Raw genomic sequence first — 19,697 nt, 5'->3', positions numbered from 1 at the left:
TTATCCAAACTTTTACTGTGGAAACAAAACATTGGAAATGTACAATTCAATGCTACAACAATAGCCTTAAACAAAATGAAAAAAAAAATAAAAATACTGCAAACAAACGCTTTTATAAGTCAAGTAGAGCAAACCTGTGTGTGACTTTATCTCAGCATAAATAAACAACACTAAATGTAATCACAGAGAACTGTTCAATCCACCATCTGAAGATGGAAAGACTGTAAACATGACGGTCCACCTAAACTGACAAGCTGGGAGAGGAAAACATTAATCAGAGAAGCAGCCAAGAGGTCCATGATAACTCTCAGAGAGCTGCAGAGATCCATGGTTCAGGTGATAGAGCAACTGTTGGTCAGGAACGCCACAGAACAGCTCTTTGTAGAGGATTGGGGGAAATGAAGGTCCACATCTAAATCCAGTGAATCTCTAGTGAGACGTAGAAAATGATATTCGCAGATGTCTTCCATTAAATGGGAATGAGACTAAACCAGTTAGTTAAGAAGGATGGGCAAAGTTTCAGTCTGAAGACGCAAAGATGTCGGATTTTTGAAAAATACAAGAAAAGTCTGATGGGTCCTTACTAAAACTCACAAACCCGAGTTTCTAGATTTTTATCTGTAAGGGAAAAATATTGGAAAACAATAAATCCTTCTCCTTCCACTTCACAAGAATACACCAGTTTGCAATGATCTGTCTCAAAAATCTACCCCCAGAAAATGCATGCAATTCCGTGGTTGCAAATTTACAAAGCGTGATAAAGTTCATGACGTTTGAATACGTCCACAAGGCACCGTTTGGTTTTAAGGTGCGTATACACTCAAATATAAAAATAGACTGCACTGTAGATATTTATAGACACAAACACATACATACCCATTCAGCTTCTGAGTTTGTTCCTGCTGTTAACGTGAAACCAAGTGCAAAATAAACATAGAAAGTTGACATGCCACAGACCATTTACAGTTTATGAGCAGCTTCTGGTTGCCGTTTATTAACAAAAGACAAAAAAAAGCATAACTCGTGTTGCTCTTTTTCTTTTTTTTTTTTACATAAGGATTCAGAGTGTTAAAATAACATAAAATAAGTGAAGAAAAAAAAAATCATGCCCACAACACTGGAAATGATTAACTAAATGTGAGCTTTAAGTGGCAGATTAACTGAGTCATGACGACTTCATGAGTTCCTCACCAAATTCAATTTGAGTCCGTCTAAAAAAAGGTGTAAGCACCTGAGGCATCAATAAAAATATATTCCAGCAGAAGTCTGGCAACTTCCACATTTAGAGAAAGAAGGATCAACATTGTCTGCATCAACCTGCACTTCTTCACATCACTGACCAAAAACAATGCATTAACCGAAGGCCAGCTGTATGATTACAACAGAGCAACAACATAGTTTTTCCTTCTTCATGAAATGGACTGGAAAATGCTTCAGATGTACTCAGATCATGAGGCAAGAAGCAGCATGTTCCTCGCAGCTAAAGAACAGAAGCCTACTTCAAACCTCTGTAGAGATATTACCATGGAAAGCCATGAAAAACACTGGCAATGCAAAGGTTTCCCAAAACAAACATCCACCCCAGTAAGGGCAGATGCATATGCAAAGTGCGCAATGACATGTCTAAACTAACAACAGAAACACAGGGCTTGCGGAGCGTCGGTTGAGACTGCAGCTATGTGAAGCAGAAATGACAGGAGGAGCGCCGAGGTGTAGAAAAGCAAGCGAGAAGAGGTGGTGGGGGTCGGAGGGGCAGAGGATTATGTAATGTGTGTGGCTGGAAGGAATAAGCAGCAGCTCTGTTGTGTTTCGGAATACATGAAGCAACGATGGAACACAAATCCAGCCATATCTTGCAGTTAGAGACAAGATGTCAGAATAACTGAAACCTGGTAAATGCAAAAGTCCGCGAATGCTTAAACGGTGCACATGAAGCTATCGCAATGCAAGCGTTTAAAACAAGCTCCACACAAAATGACAACCAACCAGTGGTATCCTGTCTAATACTGACTGAACGTTGGAGTCACTGAATGAGCATTGATTCATCAGCGTCAGACACTCGGCTAGCAGTAGACTTTTGAAACTGTTGTAAAGACACCACCATGGCAGGTTCTACATCTTCGCACATTCACTACATGTGAGGACAAAGGTTCACTGAAACACAAAGGAAAACAATCTTAAATCTTTCTAGTATGGATCAAAAACTGTGCTGCAAACAACTCAGTAGTCTGAGGATATGCAAGTGAAAAAATAAGATGACAAGAAAGATTCAATTTACATACTTGTATCATCCCTCCTCCCCCCCATAAAATAAAGTCATAGAATTGCAATTTTTTTAAACCAATAATTTCTGCTCATTCCCTGTGAACTAAAATAAAAATGTATTTTCTAGCTGAGGGAAAAGTAAACATACTTTAAAGGAGATGCTACTTATAGCCATGTACTACTCGACATTGGTCAGAGGAATGTTTGCTCCACTCCTGCCTTCCAGCTCTGAAATGACCGAGGGGTTTCTTGCACAAACAGCCCAGGTAAGCAGAAGGGATATCAATAAGGTCAGGGTCTGGGCTTTGACTAGATTCCATTTGTAATTCCCACGTCTGAGGTCCTCGTCATTTTGTAGTGCCCATTTCTGCTTCAGTTTTAATTTCTTTATTTTCCTTAAGCGTCTTCTAATGCACGGTAGAATTCACAGATCTGATGTGATAACCCTGTATGGGATTTTAGAGATTTTACATAAGAATAGAACACTTAAATTAAGTAAAGTGTCTTAATTAGTTTGCCATATGAAACTACATTACAATTTTAAAAAGATTGGTTTGCTTCAGTTTTATTGTTTTGGCCCGCTAAAATTGACCTTAAATCTCTAAACTTCTAATTTAGGCTTCAGAGAGGTGTCCTAATCTCCTTTCGTACACGTTTCCATTTCATTTGAAAATATATTCTTCCTGCTTGACTTCTTTTGCAGCAGTTTCTGCTGCGTGTAGTTTTCTTTGTAGTAACGCCTACTGTTGAGTAAGGTTAATGTAATGACTGTTCCAGTTCTCTAGTGTCCGGATAAATGACAGCTCCACTCTGTCAACATCACACCCGCTTGCACAACAACGTTATACTGCGGTATAGTCAATGTTCATTTACGGTCCAGTAAAAATTATGTAATGACACGATTGTGCAGTTTATGATAGGATTTAATCAAGTTTATGTGTATTTCAGTGCAAATGTACATAATAAATAAAACATTTCATATTATAATGTAATGCTTGTTTAAAGGTGTAATGTATATGCTTTCCATTCTCAATGGGTAATCATATTAAATTAAGATTTTTCCTAAATCAATCAAAAATAATTGCAATCTTGTTTTCTACTGTTATCAAGTGCAAACATGTAAGTGATTCAAGCGAAAACCACATCATCATCAAAACCTTAAGCTTCCCAAAATAAGCTTAGAAAAGCAAAATTCCCCAAAAAGGAAATGTAACAGTGGGTAAAGTGTCATGATGGCAGCATCGGCTCACACCACCAAAGTCTAAGCAGAAGCAGAGCAGATAGCTATGCTAGAAAACATGTCATTCACACACATGATAATCTATAATGTCAAACAAAAAAATAAATAAAAAAGATTTGACCTGCTTTCATTATTATATTAAAACCAAACCAAAATAAGTACAAACTCTCTTTGACAGACAAAAGAGGGTTGAGGGCGTTTAGAAAATATCCAAAGCCCTTCAAAAACACAATTACAGTATACAACATAAAATAAACTCCTGTGACAGACCACAATATTACAATATGCCACAAATCACCTTAAGGATCAGGTCAATTCGATGAAAACCACATGTTCTCTACAGTATGCAACTGTAAATACAAACGTGTTAGGCACATCACAATAATTTGACATTTGAACAAAGACACCAAGCCTTAAAAAGCAATCTCAACAACCAGGCAGTCAGCAAAGGGAACCCGACAGAGCAGGACATTCAATAGGCAATTGATTAATCAAACGATTTAAATGCTCAGTAGGTACAACCTTTGGCTTTGCAGAGAATTAAAGGTCTGCTACCGATAATCAATAATCTTAAAATTATAAAGTTAAAATGCATAAAAATCTGAATGTTACATGTGTTAGTTAGGCAAATAACAGAACAACAGATATAACGGATAACTGAAAAAAACTGATTTTGGATAAAATTGTGCATACATTATTCCTGCACCAATCAAAGAGCTCAAAGTAAAAGTCGACTGAGTTGGTATCAAAGACTTGCTTAAGTTCAATATTTAGAAAGGAATCATTAAGGAGGGGTTCCATCCTAAGGACCTGTCAAATATTGTATTCTACAGGTTGAATAAAGTACAGTTTATTTAACCGTACTTGAATGAATAAATTCAATTTGATTTATTAAAATCAAATTGAAATAAGTTTGATTTCAATAATCCCAAAGGTTACCTTGTGTAAACAAAAAGAAAAAGTCTGGTATGTGGTAGGGTTGGGAATATTTAACATTTACAGAGTATTTCCCATTTTTCACATTTCAACTTAAAAATGTCCCCATTCATCCTTTCTTCAGATTGTAATGGATAATTGGTATGCACAATTCTTTCCTTGTTCTTGGTCATTCTGCTGCCCTCGGTATCAAAGTAGGGGAACCATGGCAGAGAGTGTGGGTTAGTTAAAAGCAGCAGTACACATAATTCCAAGTAATTTCCAGCACATGAGCTCAAGTATGCAGGGAAATGCCAGAGGGAGGCCACAGGAGATGTCTGTGCTGGGACACTCCTTGTTCCCAACAAAACCAGCACAGATGAGGAAGGTGAGAAGCCGGCTTCCCTGCAAAGAACGCACCTATCGTTTCTCAAGAAGTGACAGCGAGAAGGTAACAGCGAAGGGAGGCAATGCTCCTCGTCACTGCCAAGCATGCATGTATGCATGCTTGCAATCGGCCTCGTCATGCATGCATGTCGGCTTCTTAGTCTGCTGAAGGCGGAAGCTGGCACTGACAATAAAGGCTTGCTCTGGGATTTGTGCTGCAGAAATAGAGGCAGAGTGCAGGCAGAAAGCCTCGAACTGTGAGGGCAGACAATGTCCTGGCTGGATAATGAGCCCAGATGACTGGGGATGCACAGTGCCAGCTGCTAACCCACACATGCACCCCAGCTGGAATTCAAACAATCCCAAAGCTTCTCAATGGAATTCCACAGAGCAGGAGGAAGATGGATCAATCACAGAGGGAGGGAGGCAGTAAATCGCAAACACGGACTCAAGAAGGGACGGGGGAAAAAATGACAGGAACAGAGAGGGGAGGGAGGCTATTGGCAGAGCAGGATTTGAAAATAACTCCAGCCAGCGCCCTCGGTCGTTTGCCCCCTCCGACTCTGGCAGTTTGTGAGATACTCTACACTTCCAAAGATGGCAGCTCCTTTAGGTTACAGCTGCTGGATGCTCTTTTGGGAATCATGTCGTCATTGGCTCATGCTACAGTTCCTTTGCAGTCAGATCAAAATGACTAGCACAGAAGGTTCTGCCGATTACCAGGAAGAACATCTGAAGGAGTTGCTGGGATCTGATTTCAAATCCAAACCGGCTGTTTTAGAGAAACTAAACGTGTGAGTAAAATGCAACAAGAAGGAACCTACAACATTTCGGTTCTCTGCTAGAATCAAAACTTAGACACACTTTCAACTAAATGAGCCCTTCATTCTGCATCTGCACCAATCATCCCCAGGCAAAAGTGTTTTTTGATGGAAGATAAATTGAATCAGTTGAGAAAGTGAATCTTCACAAGCCCCACATTTGCATTTCTGTGTGTGAAACTTTAAAAGAGTGTGTTCACTTGAAAGCCCTCTTTGTCCAAAAGTACCATGGCTTCATAAACATGTACTGCACCACACATTCAGATGCATTTAGATGTGAACTTAACACCATAAAGCTAAAAGCAAACTAATGTGGTTAGCCTCCTATCAGATCTAGTAGCTGAAAACTAATGTGATACATTGAATGAGAAATGCGACTTATTTTCCTGCAGATATTGTACATTTCAGTTAAATAAAACTAAACTACTGGTAAAAGAGCAATCTTGACCCAACCAAAGGTCAGTCAGATATTGCTTTTTCAAGTCACAGCTGAGTGCATTTAAAAACCAACTGTTTTTTTTTCCCAACTCACCTTTTATTAAAAATACTAAAGCCCATTTCATTGATTACTTTATGCAGGCGTGAGGAACACAAAGTGTCTTCATCTCCATGATGATCAACAATCCAGCCTTCGCATGAAAAACACTTTACAGACTGAGTCACTTCACTGCAGCCTGAAATTATGGCTTACTCACTCATTCAGACGACTGCTTTGAAATCAACAGATGCTCACGTTCGTGGCTGGTTTAGGTTACATGTTTTTCCATAACACTAGAACACTGTCTTTCCTTTATGGAGAAAACAAGGTTGCCTCACAGTTGGTTATAATTTAACACTTTGGGACACCTTAAGCTGGGGCCATGCAACACTTTTCTTTTTTCCCCGAATTTACCCCAGATTCCCATTTGGGGAAGGTTGCGCCAATCTATACTGGTTGTGGTCAGTCGGAAGGACGAGTCAGCACAAAAAGCTGTTAGTCTGAGACTGGAAGAAGACTGAAGTCTGCAAGTGCAAAAAGGAAAAATGATCTGACTCAAACTCAGCTGCAGTCAAACAAGCATGTTTGATTTTTTTAAGCAGATCTGGACGCAGCCAGGAAGTAGGATTTTATCTCCAACCCAACTGCAAATGCTTTCTGCTGACAGATAAATAAAAAAAAAAGAGAGAGGCTGGGAGGTGACATCAGCTGGGAGCAGACTTTCTTTTTCTTTTTTACAGCTTTATATGTAACTATTCACAAACCCACAAAAGCAAGGAGCATAACGCAAAATACTACCTAGGTAATTATTAGCATAGCAGAACTGAAACACATACATATACTCGAATATTTAAGCCTGAAATACAGTAAGTACTGAAGGGTCTTACTGAAATAAACCAAACAGCTGCATACTGACCATAATCTGAATTGGGACTTAATTGACATATCTCAATGAAAAACATTTCCAAATAGAAAAATACCATCCATCATATAACCCTAATGTTTATTTGCACAGCCCCAAATGTCTGACAGAAATTCAAGGATTTCTTAAATATGCATGAAAGAATCAAAACGACACTCCAAGTATGTTTTTGATGAGAGAATAAGATTATAACATGATGTAGCTTAAAAGAGTCAATTTTACATAATACCCTGTGTAAGACAGAAACAATATACCTCTTTTCTAAATATGTCGAGACTGGGAGAGTGTGTCCTCAGCTTTTTGAATCTTGTCTCTACCATTTTTAGCTTCTAACCTACAAAAGGCATTATAAAATTATATTAACATTGTTTTTATAGCCTGCTTTTGAAGGTTTGTCTACCTAAACCAGCTACTGATTCCTTGAGAAAACAAGATAGTGTTTCTTTTTTATTGTGCAACTGATTTTTGGCTTTTACTGAGGTGCTAATTGGAGGGGGGAAAAAAGACATGTTAGAGTGAAGAACTGCTGATTGCAAATTTCAGTCCAAGGCAGAGGAGCTTAAGAATGTATGCGTTTTCCTCACACATATGTAGGACAGCACAATTAATTAGGAGAGGACTAGATGGATCAAGGCGAATCTGCAGAAATGATCAATCTATCAAGCAGAAGAAGGCTCTTAGCCAAAAGAGAAAGACTCTCTAGATGCACAATGTACAAGGTAGATGTAGAGGAGATAAAGATCTAAATATAAAGATAAAATTTCAGCTGGATGAAAGCAGCTGAAATTAGCTTCTTTCACAGAGTAACCAGGGTATATAGAGTGTCATCTAACTGTCGTCTTGTTTGCAATAGCACAGCATCTTTTCCCCCATGAAACAAAAGTCTGCTGAAAAATCATTGAAAGATCTCATCAGAATACTTCCTCGATGGCCCCAGGTGGAGGTTTTCCATGTATATCAGCAGGTACGTACTGGGAAGAGATCGCATGGCAGCTCCACAAACTTATTGGAGGGACTATACATCACTTCTTGCCTGGCAGCACATTAAGATCCACCAGGAGGAAGCTGGAGAGAGTTTCTGCATATAAGGCTGTCTAGGTGTTGGAGAGGGTCAGGGAAGATCGGGCAGTGGGAGGGGAAGCGGATGGCTTGATGGACGAAGTCAGGAACCTGAATTTCTATTATTATTTTTTTTAAACGTGTGAATCATGTAGAAGAAAAACTTATGCTCAAAAAAATGTACAGCTTTGAGTTGGAAGAAAGAAAACCAACACAAAGAAGCATCATTCATTCCAGTCTCAATTTAGCAGCACAGATGCAGCAGCTACATTTATCACTTAATTTGCATCTCTTCACTTGCACTCTTTTGGCCTAGTAAGGTGCAACACTCCACCTCCCCTGATCTTCACCCTCCGCCTCATCTCAGCAACAAGAATCTGAAACCTGCTGCCAACCTCGACAACACCTGAATTTATGCCTCTCTCTCCCTTTCAGCCTTGCACACACAGTCACAGAGGCACCTTTTTGTTCCCTGCTACAATAAGAAGCAATTATTTCTTGTCTGGATGTGGTTGATCATTTGAACTACACTCAACTAAACAACAGCCATCATCAACGGCCATCAAAACAGCAAATTTGGTGAAAACAGCTGAAATAGCCAGACAAACACGGTGATTGTGCAAGACTGGGGCTGCAGGAGGAGGCAGCTGTTGTGCACAGAGCTTGAGGTAAAACTAAACTGTTGAAGAGGCAATGCAGCACATGCAGTTTATACCCGATATTTAACAGGTACACCTAAAGGTGATGCAAGCGCAGTTTTGATGTTTCATGTCCTGATGAGTTTTGCTAAAATCAGTCCAGAAATAAAGTTATCACACAACATAATTGTGCCAGGGAGAATATTTGGTTTTGCAGTGCAATCATTCCTCATGAGACCCAATCCGATTCAGAGCCACATTTCTGTAGTTAAAAACAAAAACAGATGGCACCCAAAGCTTGATTGAGTCTTGCTTTTGAGTGACCAGTTCTCAAGACATGGGAAACACATCACAGATGCACCAAAAGGACACACTTGAACTTGTTTCATTTAATAGACCATCACTAGTCAATGCATAATTGTGAAGTGGAAGGTAAGAAGTGAAACTGAAATCTGGAAAACATACAAAAGAAGTCAAAATTATTCATAACGCTGGAATATTTATTTCATTTTACCAACTGACTTTTTTTTTTCTTTAAATGAATGAAAATAAATGCTGAAACTGAAACTACCACGGGTGTGAATAGTTTTGGAGTGAACTGTACGTAAAATTGTTTATCAAGTTTTATATCTGCCCTCTATGAATCTTCTGTGGGTAGAAAACAATAATTTTGTTTCTATGATTAGGTTTTAAAGATAAAACTTTTATCTTACAAAGAAAGAGTTGAAAACATTTTCTTGATTGGGGAAAAAAAAAGCATACTAAATGGACAAAAAAAAGTCTTGTCCTATTAAAGTTGTTTTATGTAGACCTTTCAGCAAAAATACATAGAAGACCTGCTATAATCAGCCATTTTATTACTTGCCCATTTAAAAACACTAGTCAGCTCTGTATCAGTGTTGGACAAAGTCATTAAGAGGCTCTTTGGAGAGATTAAAGAGCTAAGTGAGGCTCTGGTGCAACAGGTTACGGACCCCTAGATTCGATCAAAGCATATTCATGTGTTTGTATGTCTCAACTTTTACTGAACCATTCAATGAACTAAGATTCTGTTGGGAGTTGAAGTTGATACTCGACACAAAAAATTGTGTCTCTTAATGACATCTGAAGCTGTAACTGTGGCAAAAAAAGTGAATTTACAAAGTATTTCAGAATGGCTAAAACATTTTTTGTATTTTAGATCATAAAAACATTTGAAAACCCTGAATGCGTTTCCTTCCACTTTACAATTAGCCACTACTTTATCCTGCTCCAAAACATTAAGTGCCAGTAAAATACATCGAAATCTGTAGTTGCAATGTGACATGTAAAAAAAATTTAAGGGATATGCAAAGGCACAGCAATCCCCGGTAACGATTGTATGAAACCTGCAGGCTTATGCTCTCCATTTTTCTGAGGCATTACTTTTAAGTATGGCACTCAAAGTGCACAATTTATCAATATTTTCTTAACAAACCTGTAGTTTTATTTGCCTTCTATGACAGATGAGATGAAGCGGTCAAATGATACCACTGAATCCTAAAATTAGTCTCCATGAGTGATGAGCACAAGCATAAGGAGGAAGCTTAAAAAGATATGCTACCCCTTCATTAAGTCTAAAACGACTGCAAAAAGCCATAGAGCTGTCACACAGGTGAGCCATCTGGTGAGTCATGAATCTGCTGAGCACAAATCAGCCATTCAGCCATGGAGGCTTTAGTTTGATGAGCAAATTTTTCTTATGAGGTACTAAAACACATGTTGGCTGCCCAACATTCAAGGCTTTCTGTGCTCACAAAACCTTGAATGCACAAAGACAATCCCCTGATTCTTGAGAATTCAGTCTCTCAAATATAGGAGTTTACAAAAGCAGAACTGAACGGCGGCATGTAAAGGTGGAGCAAAACTACTGTAGGAATACCGCAAACAATCCCAGAGAGACTCGACTGTTAGCATATCTAATTCATCTCGGTTTTTAGGCTTCCTTCACATTTTCCAGACTCAAATTCCTCACTTTTTACAACGTTTAAGGCCTTCAACTACAAAACATTAATCTTTAACTGGATGAATAGTCATCGGGTTTTATTACCTGTAGGTTCAACAAATCATGAAGCCAAACGATGACTTCTGCAGTGTGGTATGGAGACATGTTACTGCTGTTTTGGCATAAGGACTATAAATCAGCTCTATTTCAACCAAAATATCCAACACTACGTAGATTTTATTTTTTTACTCCAATTTATCAAGTCCCCAAATGGCAATTCATTTGTAACAAGTAGTGGGAGTTATCATACATTCCCACAACAGCAAACTAAAAGATTTAAACAAATAAAATAAAATAAAATAAATAATAAAAATAAAAAAGTTCTACAAAGGGAGGATATTCAACTGTAGTGTATGGGATGGGTGGAATACACCAAGATTTTTTTGGTTTTGGATACTGATCTGAACTAGAATAGGTCCATAATGTCACTCAGTTGTAATTTTTTTGCATTCTCTGATAATGCACCACAAGCAGTTACGACAGCACCATTAGTGATCTTCGTACCTTTATAAAATACTAATTTGGTGCTTTAATTCATATTTGGACCAGGTTTAAAACCAGAGCTCCAGTTCACTTTAATTTTAAACTTGTCAAGGGTCAAGAAAAGTAGCAAAATAGTTCATTTTAATGAGGGTATATTTAATAAGTCAAAAACTACTAATTGGTCAAATTTCATTTTAAATACAAATCAGTGTAAAAAAATCTTAGCTATTATTTATATAAGCATCTTTAAATTAGCATCCTAATAAAAATAATTGTATTTGATGCAGGATTCTCTATAGCTCATGGTTCGCATAAACTTTTTAAAAGAACATTGAACAAAGGATCTAGCAAACTAAGGTCAGAATGCCTCTAAATAATAACAATGCTAGCTAAAGATTTTTTAGATAACATCACAAGATGATAGGTCAAACCATCACAAGATGATGGTTTGACCTATCATCTTTGTGAGGCAAAACATCTGCATTTCCAACACTAATGTCCATATTGCTCGTCCTGATTACCAGCTGGATGAAATAATGAACAACTGCCTTAACATGGCAAAAAGGAAATTCAAAAAACAACGTATTTCTTAATCCAGCTAATTCTGATATTTTGCCTGAATGTTTGACCAGGACTTTACATTTAGCTTCAATCAGAATCTGATGACAACCTGCAAAGAAGTAACAGCTCAGTCAAACTGCTTCCACTGAAATTAAAGCTATGAACCTGCAAGAAAACCCACCATTTATCGAGTATGAAGCATTTAAAGTTACTCAAACAAAGAAAAGCAAGAAATTCCTCACACTGGAGGGGCTGCAGACAGCAAATCTTTCAGCATATTTTGCTCAGACCAACTCTTTTCATCGCTGGGGACCATTAATGTCTCACATCTGCAGCCGTTTGGCCTAAAGGTGACCAGTGGAAGCAATTTTCATTCAGCACAAGCACCATTTTGTTGTTTCAGAAACCTGCAAACGAAATCTGAATTAAAAGAAAAATCTGAAGGGAAAGATTAGGCGGCTGCACGACAGCGGCCTCGTGCACCAAGCGACGTCAGCGAGTGACAACCGAAACCCACTTCTGCTCTCAGGAAAGCCCCTGACCGACTCATTCATGTACAGAACATAAATAAAGCGTGTGCATTATTCATCACAGGATGAGCCGGATGCAACAAGACAGTTCCTCTGTGTAGGTGGGTGGACACTCGACTGTAGCCGATAAACAGGCCCTGGTCATCCGGGACTTTCTCCCTTCTACCTGTACAACCACCCCTCTCCCACCCAGCCTGTTGCAGTTGGAGTGTGTGATCTGTGTGTGCTCTGCAAGTTGTGCAATAAACCAGCCTCACTTTGGACTTCTGGGAAACACAGAGAGGGGAGGAAGAGCAACAACAAAAAAAAAAGAAGACCTGAGCTGCATTTACTGCAGCTGTTCCCCCCCACCAAGAGCTACATGCAAACTGCCTGCACCGTAGATCCTGAAGAGCAGGGCGGCTGCAGGGCCCAGGCGTTACTGCATGCTGCCTGAGCTCGGGGTCAAAGTGTGCTGAGCATGCTGCACATCAGTGGACACCCAGGTGTTTCACTCATATCCAGTTTCTGGACAAAAGCAGCAGCTGACACTCTTTCCCTGCAGACTTTTAAAAGACTATGCAGCTCTTCAGCTCTCCACCTCCTTGAAGCTCGTTTTCTATTTATAGATTTTTTTTAAAATTATTATTATTATTTTGTCTCCAAGAAGCAGAGACAGATCTGAGCACTGACAGCTGCAGAGTGTGCCGCTCTCCTGCACCAAAGCTGCACACTTTTTGGCCCTGGACGTGACATGGCACTTAGGATTTACCTTGAGCAGCGTGCATCAACTCGTGCAGAGTTGATTATAAAGAGTTCAAGCGTCCTTGTCTTTTCTCGTGACTGTGGCCAACATCCCCAGTCTGTGCGCTGCTATTAGCGTCAGTATGAGAACACACAGCATCGTCTTACCAGGAACTGTGCAAAGGGGAAGATCTCAAACAGGAAATGCAACTGACCCTCCTAAGCCTTGTAACTTTAAAATGCACCGACCGTGCTCGGGCTGCAGCCTTGCACGTTGCGAACCTTGCAGCTGTGATTGCATGTGGCTAGTTTTGCACAGATCGGCTTCATTTTCTTACCTCCCTTTGGCTGAGGCATTTCCCCTCTGCTTTGATGAGGGGGAGGGGAAGCACAAAAGACTTTGCCTTCTTTCTCGCTCCCTCCCTCCATCGCCCTCGTACTGGAGCTTCGGCGGCTTGCTTTGCAACAAAGATGCAAAATACAAGCCTCGATCTTCATGCACCTGGAGCCTTCTTGGGTCCGAGCCGTGCGTGTCCGTGCACGGGGCGCGGGTACGGATGCACAGCCCGCGCAGGCGTCGGGAAAGCGGGTAATTTTGCAAATGCGCTGCAAAGAATTCTCCGCAGCACTTACATGATGGGCCAAGGCTGGCAGCTGAAAGCTCCTAACTTGGATCAGAGTGAGCCCCTGCGAGACAACGTTCTTCCTGCTTGGACCGCAGAGGATTGTGGGAAACTGAGTCGCGGGATTTAAACGGCGCGAAGCTTTCGCTGGCTGCGTTTCACAACAATCACGTTTTCTCAATTGTAGTTCACTTTACAAGTGTAATCTGCTTGGAAAACAAAAACGGATTAAAAACGGATTATTTAATTTTAAATTAAACAGATTGAATCAAGGGGGGGGGATCACCTAAAAAGAAAAAAAATAGGTGGTTTTATATTTTTTTAGGTTCGTATACGACTGTTACATGTAAAATAAAAAAAGAGTAATATAGTTTATTTATAGAATGAATCCTTTTGAAACTAGTAAATAGATATTATTCACTGTATTAAACTTATATCATTATTATCAGAATATAATTTTGATAAACTCAGACGTGAACAAGTATTTGAAAGAAATAAATCCTTTCATAAATATTCATGCTCCATGTCTCCCCTCTTACCATTTATGGGCATTGATGTCATGGGTGAAACACTTTTTTTGTTGGCGTGTATTTTACGTGACTGGTGGCAACCCAGGTTTATAGGTACTATAAGAAGCTAATCAAGATTAGAGTCTGAAAACGTTTTATTTTCAAAACAGAAATGCCGCATGATGTTAGCTAGCTAATAAATTTATTTGTTAACACATTTATTTGTTAGCTAAAAAATAAACTGTTAGCTAGCTAGTCTTTTATGTTAGCTGGCTAACATAACAGCAATTAACGGCAAGACAAAACAAAAATACGTACCTTCATAGTCAAACAGGTGTCATCAGTGAAGAATTTGTAGCCTTTGTTCAGTTTCAATCAAAGAAAATTTGTTTGCAAACCATATTTGTTTTAGGGACTAAAGAAACTTCATATTCAAACAGGTGTCGTCAGTGAAGAATTTGTAGCCTTTGTTTGGTTTCGATCAAAGAAAATTTGTTTGGCCAATTTATCAATGAAGGTGTTGGCCCGTGAATTTTCATTATCCTTACATGAAAAAGATCAAAAGGAACAAAATACTTTGCTCATTTGTTTTTATCTATCAGGAAAAAAATATTCTAAGATATTTCTTTAACCTTAATTTCCTTCATCATGTTGTTATAATCTATTGTTATGTTTGTTTGTTTTGTTTTTTTCTTTTAAAACACACTGCTTGTAATATAATATTTTAGATTCTCATTTGTTAGTACAAATCCATTTTTCTTCCACTTCACAGTAATTCGGTCAGGTACGAATACTTTTGCAAAGCACTGTATTTTCGCGAATCACAAAGACACACAAAACTGTAAAAGTCTTTATTAGTAGGTAACATGAATCATATAAGCAACAATAAATTTAATGAACTAAGTGAACACGTGTTGGGACATCAACAGATTCATACAGGAAAGAAATAAAGACTGAAAAGTCACAATCTAGTTTTTAGGCTAAGGATTTGGTGCTCAGAGAGCAATTATTTAATAATTTATTGATCAGAAATGTATTTTCTGATACAACCTAGTTATGACCCATTAACATAAAAAGTATTTTTTTTTCCTCTGGGCTCATAAATTTACTGAAAATAGCACCTGAAAAAATAACATTTAGATGAAAGAAAACTGCTGAATGTTCTTTGTTCTTCTTATTGTCAAATACACTGTCAATAATTTACAACAGAATCGTGAAAAAAATTCTTTTTTTTTTGTTTTTAATCCACATATGTTTCTTTTTTAAGGCTTCTAAGCAGTTTGGATGGATTTGTTGACGTGATTTGTTTTGACAGTACAAGAACTGAGAATAGCACCAAGCTACGACATGTGTTCATGATCTCCCTCATGAACCTTGCCACAAGACGGAACACTGAAAATCTTAGTTGCCAAGTGAAAACAGTAATTTTATGTGAAAAGACAAACAAGAGACAAAGCTAGGAGGATTCAGATATGAGTGAGGGCTGGTACTCAGTTCTTGGTGGTTATGAGGGTTTGGTAAAGTGGTTTCACCACAACGTGGAGAAAGAGGGAGCTGTCGATGAGGTATTCAGAGGTGCGCCTGTACAGATTGGCTTCGGCCAAGAAGTCACCGTTTTCCTCGGTGCTCTGGTGGAAGTTGTAGACATGCTTCACGACTAGCTTACCGTGCTGCTGAGCCATCACAAGTACTGTCTTTTGGAAGTTCACTCCTGCAAAATCCGCGCTGGATGTTGCTGGCGTGATGATGATGCGAGGGCGCCCTCCTTCCACACGTGTTGGCTGCATGGCGCCGCTCTCTGTGTACATGGGCCTCATGCTGAGAGGTAACCAGCGTGGTGAGAACAGGGCATTCCAGGTAACTCGTTTGCTGGCATCATGGCTGCTGGGCCCCAGTTGAGTTTGGAAGCTGGTGCTGCGGTCGTCCCGGGTCGGATTGTTGATTATCCAAGGTGAACCCCACACTGCAGACAAATAGTTTCTTGGGACAAAGAGGCTACAATTCACGTCAAAGTATTTTGCCATCTGCAGTGGCGAGGCTGAGTGAAACTGGTAGGACATGTACAGCAGGTCACGGACTGACTCCTGATAACGAGCCAGGACTGTTGACTGGGTCTGCAGGCGGAAGAGCTCCCTAGGAGGCATCATAGCATAACGCATGGCTCTTAATGTGTTCTCTGCCGTCAAACCATCAGGCTCATTCTGGATAATCCAGGCCTCTAGAGCTGCAAAGAGCTCCATCTCACTCTGCAGGACGAGATCAGAGCGCTGAAGCAGAGTCATAAGCAACTGACTGCTGATAGACACCCACTCCCCACTCTGCAGCACAGATGACAGGTTCCAAGCCAAGTACTGCAGACAGCTATCCCTCAGAACAACATCCCCTGCCTGCAGGGCATATTCATACCAGCCTGCCACATGACCTGAAGGCGAGTCTCTGGCCAAATTCTGGGTCATGTAGTTGGTGACACCCTGCTGGAGGCTCTGCACTTTGTACTTGGTGGCCAACTTGTGCAGAGGTGTGGCCTGGTCAAGACGAAGAGAAATCTCTCCACAATACAGATACCTGCACAAAGAAAAGGGGATAACAGGTTTACATCTTCAAATGTTACCCAGAAAACAACCAAATCTTACTCGCATAAATGTTTCTTTCAAAATTTATTGAAGGACAGGTAATGAATAGTCTGTTCAGAGAAACGTTCAACAGAACTGTGAGCTGAAGATGCAAAGACCTGCTAATGACATTGTTATTTAAGGCATTTCAATTACTATTAATTAAAATAATTTCTGAGTACATATTTAAACCCTTTGAACGTTTTGAATAGCTTACCTTTGCTTACTTAATCATTATAGGAAGTCAGCTCCAAAGCTATCAAAGAAGCTATAATTGTGTCTTACAGTGTAAAATCCTCAGTAATCATGTGGTTTTCAATATAAGAGAGAAATCTAGCAGCTTTACACTGTTGTCTGATTTTGCAGAGAACAAAATGTAGAGGATACCTAAAACTTCTGGAGCTTTTTTTTTTTTTGACTGAGTAACAAATTTTTAGCTCTGTTTTGGACATTTTTATTGATGTATGGGACATTATGCATAATACTGCACCAGAACATAGCAATCAAGTTCCAAAAAGTAACTTAAGAGCCTTGGGAAAGTAGCTTGTACATTTCAGGAAGGTAATGTGTAATGTTCTTGAACATACTATGTGCTGCTCAAACCCTTCTCCTTGCTCTCTGCTATGCTACAACTCCTTCCCAAAAACAGAGCCTAACATGAATGCTAAGGCTAGTTATCAAAGTAAAAAAAAACTTGATTGACAGCACTAAAACCTTCCTCCTGGCACTGATTGCTTGTTTTTGATGGACTCGGTACATCACATTATAATACAACCTGGTTACTAATAGTAACCTGTAAGATCTGAAAAATAGTAACGTGAAATGTACTCCAAGTTCTGAAAATGTGCAAGTTTAACAACCTTTATTTTGTTGTTGTTTGTTTTTTGACAGTGACTATCATGTCTTTATCAAACTTTAAACAATACCGGCAGTAACAAATATTGTCAGGTTAATGAAAAGAACTGTCAAAAACATTAAAATTTCTGTTGGTATGCCGTGCGCTAAGTAATGCTCAGTATCTGCGATGTGGTATTCTACGTAACCGTTTCCCAGAATCTGTTTCCATTAAAATACCAAAACAGCAGGTCAGAAAATTATGCTATGTTCATCTTAACTAAGTGATGTTTGCATGTGGATAAGAGATGCAAACACAGATAAAAGGGCTTGGTTTGCTAAAGGTGTTTTCTTTTTCAGTCCAGAATAAACAAAGATTAAGGTGTTCAAGAACCTTATTAGCTCATGAGAAATAGAGAGATGTTTTTCTGTATTGATTATATTGAGTGTCTTTGTCCGGACTCCTTCTACCTGCAACACAGAGGTTTTCTATGGCCAGCTCAACAGTTTCCCTCACACATCAATTTTCTGCTTGACTGACCACAGGTTTTGATTTGTCTTAGGTGTAGGGCATGGAACAACCCTCTAGGTGGCAAGATAGCTCAGTCTGACTTTAATGGTGGGGATTCACAGCTCCAGCCTCACCTGATGAACTTGTCAAACACAGTGGCACAGTCGGAGCTCTCTCTCAGCACCACAGTGCTGCTGTTGCGGCTCAGCAGCATCTCCTCGAACACCGAGCTCTGCAGGGAGAGCACCAGGGAGTGAGCCTGGATCACCTTCACCTCATCAGCATTGGGTGTCTCCACACGGAGAGAGACGTCACTTCCGTTGCCCTGAATCAGCAGGGCCTCCAGCCTCTGCAACAGGGTTTGGGAGTGGCTGATGGTGTTGCCATCACCGCCTCCTTCCTGGGCGAGGTCAGCTTTCAGCAGACCTGCTTCCAAAGAGGGAAGACAAAAAAAAATGGAAATGGAGGAACTGGAGAAGTTAGTGCATGTCACACTCAGAATATAGCTCGCATTCAGAGCTTGCCAACAAGTTGTCTGTGACTATTTACTGGGGCAGATAGTGGGACAGTATCATGAAAATCCATGGCATTGATCAGCCCAGCTGCACTTGCTGTGTGGATAATGAAGGATTGTGGGTCATGTTTAATTAAATCTTTGTCTCAGTGCACCACCTCCTGCAGCCTTTCCTCTGTTGGGCTGCGCCGTTTCTGTAGCTGCCGGGATTTCAGAATAGATTTTTGTCAAGAAAAACCCAGTTTCCTCTTTCTGATTCTCATACATGTTTGACACTTCCTTTCCCCAAGCGTCATGCAGACACAACTTATTGTGAACTCACCCACCGGCTGTGAGGTTCCGGTGAGTCAACCCACAGACTGCAGAAATTCTTTTATAAATAGAGTTAAAAATAAATAAATAAATAAATCACAGAAATCAGAGCTACTTTTTCAGGTCTCCTTATAGATGATTGCTCTAACATCTTTTTCTAAATGTGTTTAATACGATTGCCATTATAGGATCTCTTGTGTTGGATTATGAAGACCCAAAGTCCAATTACTCTACATTCAGTCGAAAAAATAAGTCAAATTTCTCATTTCCCCCCCACCTCTATCGCCGTTTAATTTTATTTCTTACGTCTCATGACATTCCCACTTGCAATATCACCCAGTTTTGTCCAGTCAAGCTCTGCTCATGGTATTTTTTTTAAGTTGTGGCTTACCTGCAGCAGCCACCTCCACCTGCAGCCACATGGTCAGAAGCAACATCCCAGCATGGATGAGATCAGCCCTTTGAGCCATCATCTTCTGTCTTCCCTGTCCTCACCGCAGTTGGACTTCTGACTCCTGGAGCCCAGCTGTGTGAAGAACTGCACAGACATTGCTGCAATAATTGATTAGTGGGTGGAAACATGCTAGAACTGATGCTATGATCACCGCTATGACTAACTTTTCTCTCCTCATCAATACTGGTTGAATGACATTGATCGTTTGATCTGATGAGGTTGATGGCTCCCAAGGAGATTTTGTTCTCTAAAAGGGAGAGCAGGGAAGTTTAACTAATTCCAA

General features: G+C 39.8%; 2 protein-coding genes across 3 annotated transcripts in view; both read right to left on the bottom strand.

Annotated features, from left to right (window-relative positions):
- map2k6 (mitogen-activated protein kinase kinase 6) overlaps positions 1-13,841 on the bottom strand; it is a 29,428-nt gene extending 15,587 nt beyond the window's left edge. Inside the window, exon 1 of the mRNA XM_007570429.2 lies at positions 13,384-13,841. Coding sequence (XP_007570491.1) covers positions 13,384-13,543 — 160 coding nt within the window. The 5' untranslated portion in view covers positions 13,544-13,841. The remainder of the gene's footprint in view (positions 1-13,383) is intronic.
- Positions 13,842-15,011: 1,170 nt separating this feature from the next.
- On the bottom strand, positions 15,012-19,480 carry LOC103150698 (BTB/POZ domain-containing protein 17-like). 2 transcript variants are annotated; one of them, XM_016680865.1, is made up of 3 exons: positions 19,352-19,480; positions 18,269-18,563; positions 15,012-16,742 (listed from the first exon to the last, which is right to left on the bottom strand). In XM_016680865.1, the coding sequence occupies exons 1-3, from the start codon at positions 19,431-19,433 to the stop codon at positions 15,668-15,670; spliced, it is 1,452 nt and encodes a 483-aa protein (XP_016536351.1). In that variant the 5' UTR covers positions 19,434-19,480; the 3' UTR covers positions 15,012-15,667. The 2 variants fall into 2 exon arrangements, with proteins under 2 accessions (XP_016536351.1, XP_007570479.2); XM_007570417.2 differs by having other exon boundaries at positions 18,269-18,560.
- Between the last annotated feature and the right edge of the window lie 217 nt (positions 19,481-19,697).

Source organism: Poecilia formosa, unplaced genomic scaffold (genome assembly GCF_000485575.1).
Source record: "Poecilia formosa unplaced genomic scaffold, Poecilia_formosa-5.1.2 Scaffold7, whole genome shotgun sequence".
In the NCBI taxonomy this organism is placed as follows: Eukaryota; Metazoa; Chordata; class Actinopteri; order Cyprinodontiformes; family Poeciliidae; genus Poecilia; species Poecilia formosa.
Note: the sequence above shows the minus strand (reverse complement) of the source record. Positions and strands in the feature narration are given on the sequence as shown.

Bases quoted from the DNA above. Each gene is read 5' to 3' on its own strand.
- LOC103150698 (XM_016680865.1), bottom strand. From the start codon at position 19,433: ATGATGGCTCAAAGGGCTGATCTCATCCATGCTGGGATGTTGCTTCTG. The intron at 18,564-19,351 runs GTAAGCCACAAC...CCTCTTTGGAAG, and splicing joins GGTGGAGGTGGCTGCTGCAG to CAGGTCTGCTGAAAGCTGAC. The intron at 16,743-18,268 runs GTGAGGCTGGAG...TTCTTTGTGCAG, and splicing joins GTGTTTGACAAGTTCATCAG to GTATCTGTATTGTGGAGAGA.